The sequence below is a fragment of the Poecilia latipinna genome, unplaced genomic scaffold, assembly GCF_001443285.1.
Source record: "Poecilia latipinna isolate Pla-1442-1.1 unplaced genomic scaffold, P_latipinna-1.0 Scaffold2199, whole genome shotgun sequence".
NCBI classification, from domain to species: Eukaryota; Metazoa; Chordata; class Actinopteri; order Cyprinodontiformes; family Poeciliidae; genus Poecilia; species Poecilia latipinna.
In genome coordinates, this window is record NW_015114815.1 from 44,148 (window position 1) to 49,503 (window position 5,356).

The 5,356-nt window shown below is 39.6% G+C and overlaps 1 protein-coding gene across 2 annotated transcripts in view; it reads right to left on the reverse strand.

The window, feature by feature from the left end:
- Positions 1-5,356, reverse strand: part of atg2a (autophagy related 2A) — a 32,884-nt gene extending 27,528 nt beyond the window's left edge. For both annotated transcript variants that reach the window (XM_015017875.1, XM_015017874.1), the window contains exons 1-4: positions 4,818-5,356; positions 4,324-4,486; positions 2,727-2,876; positions 2,427-2,529 (exon numbers count right to left, since the gene is read on the reverse strand). In XM_015017875.1, the coding sequence (XP_014873361.1) occupies positions 2,427-2,529; positions 2,727-2,876; positions 4,324-4,486; positions 4,818-4,988 (587 nt within the window). In that variant the 5' untranslated portion in view covers positions 4,989-5,356. The remainder of the gene's footprint in view (positions 1-2,426; positions 2,530-2,726; positions 2,877-4,323; positions 4,487-4,817) is intronic.

Genomic DNA, 5,356 nt, shown 5'->3' on the forward strand with positions numbered 1-5,356 from the left:
GGCAGTCTGGCTGGAAGGATCTTTCACGGCTTCATCAAAGTACTCCAGGCTGGAAACAAACACACAAACACAAACACACACACACACACACACACACACACACACACACACACCTCTTAAAACTCAGACATTGAATTATAAACTGAAGTAATAAGACCTGGAGTGTGACAGATTGACTCAAACTGAGGAAATAACTCTTTGATGAATTAATCCTCTGTTTTTCATTGGTCAGAGAAAGGAAAATAATATTAAAGCTGCAGCGATCAGGCTTTTCCTGGCAGATTATTGTACATTCATAGACTGAAAACAGAGGGAGATCTTAGGTTTAATGTATTTACAGGAATGAGTAGAAAAAAGAAAACTACTTTTGGAGTAGGTCTTCTGGCGAAAAATTAGACAGTTTTGATCTCTGGCAGACTAAGTGAAACAAATTTAGTTACCATTAGGATGCATGATATATGACAATTATGCAATACTGATGCCATTTATAAAAACTATGGTGACCCAAAATATAATTATAACTCATATTTTTCTGCCTCGTTTCATTCTTTACCTTATCACATTTATCTAAAACTCTCCATGAGTTTTAGCATCTTAAACACTAAAAACACACCTGGTGTGGCTTTCAGAGCAGGCAGAGTCCATCTAACTGGCAAGATGTGTAGTTTATATGCAGAGGTTGAATTAATCACGTTTCAAATGAAGCATCCAAGAACACCGACGAATGAAATTAGATACCTGGTGCAGCTCTAGTTATTACACTCGGTGTATCCATTACATAGACTTGGGCTTTTGCACCTCTAAATAAAACAGAATTTCACTGAGAAATTGATTTTTCCCTTTTTTTAAACTGCAATTGCAAATAAAACATTTAGATCATCAAAATATAACTCTAGAAAAGTTGGGTTTTTTTTATACTAAACCAATTTGACAATGTCAACCTTAATAATCATAAAAAATAAGTGGATGTCATGTATGCCCTATCCAGCTGAAATCTAACAATCGATCTGAGTGCAGAGGAAACTTTACGTCTGGATCTGCAGCGCAGTGTTCTGCTGCTGTTGCAGATCAATCTGCTGCAGTCTAGGTTTCCTGCATCACCGGACCTCTGTTTCACACGTTAATGAACTCCAGCATGTTGCATTGCTGCAAACATGACAGGAGAGTCACTGACCGCACATGGACACAACTCACCTGAGCAGCTCTGTCAACACACCAGCATAAAAGGAAGGGTTCATCTGAGGCAGGGAACACGGGTTGGAAAAGCAAAAGCTTGACTGCTTCAGGCTGAGCATATTTATAATAAACATGTTGTAACACATAATGCTGTGATTATGATGTTACACTTTTGAAAACTAGATTTTCTCTCCTCTGACTTTGCAGAACATAAAAACTAAATGAAAACTGACGTGAACTGTAAAACTCTCTTGTCATCTCTATAAAACGCCAGTAACGTAAAAAAAAATAAAATAAAGTATTTAGAAAGTATTAACTTTTACGTTTTTCCTGAGAATGCAGGTTACTGTGATTACTTTTCAAATTAACTCAAAAAGACTGACCGCTGCACTTAACATGATTACATACGCTGCAGTAAAACACAGCCATCACCTCCGATCTGCTGACTGTGACCACATCACACTCATTTATTAAATGTCCAAGACACCTTTAGTGCAGCGGAGGGGAATGAACCTGTCAATCCTGACCCAGTTTGAAATGAGCTTCACCCTAAAAGCTCTTCGGTGAAAAACAATAATGATCATATCAGAGGAAGGGCCTCGTCTTTAAGTCTGCTGAGGAGCAGAGAAGATGAAATCCAATTTCAGGTCTCCATTTTGCTTCCCTTCATCACTGGCAGCAGCACAAGCGCTGATGTAAGAGTTTCTTAACAACATTGATAACAAAAGCAGAGATTTCAGTTTTAATCTGAACTGTGAGGAATACGTTTTTTTTTATTATGGAGCTTTCCATCTAATAAGGACTGCAGATTGCATTTGTGCTGCTGTAATAGAGATCGATTTGTTCTCAAAGGTATGTGTAGAAACCAGTGAATTATTAAAAACAAAGTATTTGTAATGTTGGGGTGAACTTATATTTGGCTCTGGTCAGAAAAAAATGTAGGTTCAGAATTAAGAAAAATGTCTAGTGTTTAACTAAACTTTCATCAATAAAACCAAAACATCACTTTATGTCACAAATATTTTGATCTATGATGAAAGGCAGCAATGAGTGTTTCCATTTAATGAAGGGAAGTTGCATCTGTGCACAATCCTGATCAGACTCTTGTAGTATATGTAAATTTATACCTCTTATAGCTCTTTCACAACATTGTCAAATAGCATCTAACTTAACAAAACAAGTAAAAAAATACAATTTTGTCTCTATATTTTATATTGTTACAGAAAATCTTAAATAAATCAGCAGCTTACCGTTGTATGTGCACTTCTAAGGCAACACCAGTTTTCAGGTCCAGGGGCTGGTGCTCAATGCGAACGATGGTGTCTATAAATGTGACTTTGATGCGGCGGAGAACTGCAAATACAATTCATTAACGAGATTAAAAGAATAAAGAACATCAGCTTATAGTTTTCAAACGGTAGTTTTTACTTTAAGATGTGACAAATTTGTTTTAGTGCATCACATGTGAAGATGAGGATAATCATTTCCGCTATCAAACTCTTCATAATTTATGAACGATCGTTCTGTAAAGGCCCAGAAGATCTGCTCACCTGTCTCAATAGTTTGTGCAAACATCTCAAGTCCCTCCAGCGGGGCAGGCGGCTCCTCGGACGCCTCTGGAGGGTCCTTTAGGCACTCCTGAGCCAGCTGCATGCTGGAGGTCATGCTGGACGACCATCCCTGTGACTCCCAGTTTCCGCCTTTAGATGAACAACAAGACGGCGTGATTACAGTAATCCTGATGTTACAGAGCGTTAACTACAGATCAGCAGCTTCCCTTCCTGCGTAGTTGTGCTTTGAGACGTTGTATAGGAAATGCTGCTGGTTCCCTATGAGGAACAAACAAAACTAAAAGTGAAATTGTCAAAATGTCTGGATATTTCAACAGTCCAGTGGGAAAATAACTGGCCTACTTAGATTCTTTGTTAGATGCAAATTACAAATATGATGAAGTATGAAGATAAATAAGAAAAAAAAAAAATCAAATATTACATATGATTCAATTCAAATTATTAAAAAAAAAAAAAAAAAAAAAAAACATAGTTCACCCTACTACCATTAATTATGGTTCTGTTCCCCTGGAGCCAACTGACTTATGGAAATATGACAGATTATGACACCAAAAATAATTATGAGCGATCTTCAGCAACTACACCTCGTTTATTACATTCAGACATTTATTACAGCATGGACTATGTAAAATTACTTTCAATCATAAGCTTTCAAAAATACTATACGTCCGCTGTCAGGCGGCTGCTTCTCTGGTTCAAGATAACCAAAACTACAAAATGGAAAAGAGGGGAAAGGAGCATCAATTGCCTCTTAGTTTTATCTTCATAACCTAAATAAAAGATTAATTCTGTTAAAATCAAATCACTGACAGACAATATGCAGACAATAACTCAGTTCACACACCTCATTTAAATGAAGCATCAGCTGATGATAAATCAGACGCAGCACTAGTGACAGTGTATATTCAGCCTCCGTAATAAAAATAGTTGATGCAACTGCGACAAGAATGCCAGGCACGGCTGCAGTCTGCATATTAAAGCCAGTCATCGCTCTATGAAACAGGACGCATTCTGGACTGTAAATTTACTCATGGATATATAATGACACATTAAATGTGGACTGCTCTGGTGAACTGTTGCTCCTGCAGCCTCAACAAGCCAGAAAACACTGACTTCCTTTCAAAGGCATTCTTTCTTTCTTTCTCAGGTTCATATGTGAGGCTTTTCTAACACAAACAGTGATAGAAATGTTTTACAGTTCAACTGAATTCTACCTGGAAGATTAATGACTACATAAAGATTACATAAATGAAGGACATCAGATGATGATCAGCTGGCTGAAGAAGGGCTACTACACTGTTCCTATCACTTAAAAAGAAAGACAGATTCAGGTGTGTGGAAATATTTCTTATATATATATATATATATATATATATAGATAGATATATAAATAAACAGAAATACATGGTAGGGAAACCGAAAAACTACCATCCATCATTCATGGATGGCATTAGTATTGCTGTAATGATCAGTATATTATTTTGGCTGCCGTTGGCGTAATTGTTAATCTCCTGCATTGCATAAAACCAGTTGGATCATGTGTAGATCTGAAAGGAAACCTGAGTGTTAAACTTACTGGTTCGGTACTTGGGTCGACATGTTATCTGAAGACCAGAAACTTCTAAGGTGCAATGATCAGTCAGGAGAGCCTGCCAGGGGATGGTCACCTGTATGCTTCCCACAAAGCCGTCCACTATCTCCAGGGGAGCCCCGAGAGACTCCAGGAGCTCATTGACCGCCTGTAAGAAGGTCAAATAAAGAGGAACAACAAACAAGGATGTGTTAAGGGCAAACAAAGAGAGAAAAAAATGCCTCCTCAGACTAGCTATTGACATTTTGTTTGCTGAGCATGTGGTAAATACATCCATCTAGGAAAGTAAAAGGTAACTCTAATCCGGAGGGGAGGTGATGCGTTTCTCCTGAATGCATTTCCTCGAAGAAACAGGAGCTAGGCTAAAACATGACGTTGGAGATTGTTGTTGAACTCGGGAGTGCAGTTGCGACACAGTCAAGAGAGCAGGCGTCCCACAATAACACAGGACGTCTGGTGCTTCCTTCACGTGAACTCACCCACACATCGAGGTTGATATTCGTGATATCACCGCTGCCGTTGTACAGGTCCAAACTGAGCTGGTCAAGGCTCAACCGCTCCTGCAGAAAGTGACCGAGGTAGTGCTGCAAAAGGTACCGACAGGCCCGCTTCTTGATTGAGCCCGACCAGGGGAAAAGCCAGCGAGACATAGGGCCAGAGAGTTCGGGGAGAGGGAGCAGAGAGGTGGCGGAGGAGAACGAGTGCGGCTACAGTCCTCTGGAAACTGCATAACAGACTGAAACAAAGTGTTCAGGAACCAGGAATGAGCCGCAGCTAGCTACAGGGAGCTAAGGAAGGGGACAAACCGTAACTCCACTTCTCCTCGGAGCTTCACGCAAAAACTACAAAATTCCTGTGTGTCAGGACCAGCGAGGCTCCTCCGCTTCATGAAGATGACTCACTCCAAGCGAGCGTGGCTCCCTCGGCTCATCTTTTCGCTTCGTTTCTGTCGAATTAAAGCGACAAGTCCGGCAGATGCGTCTCTCTTGTTTCGGGGTTGTTTATTGTTATCATACGC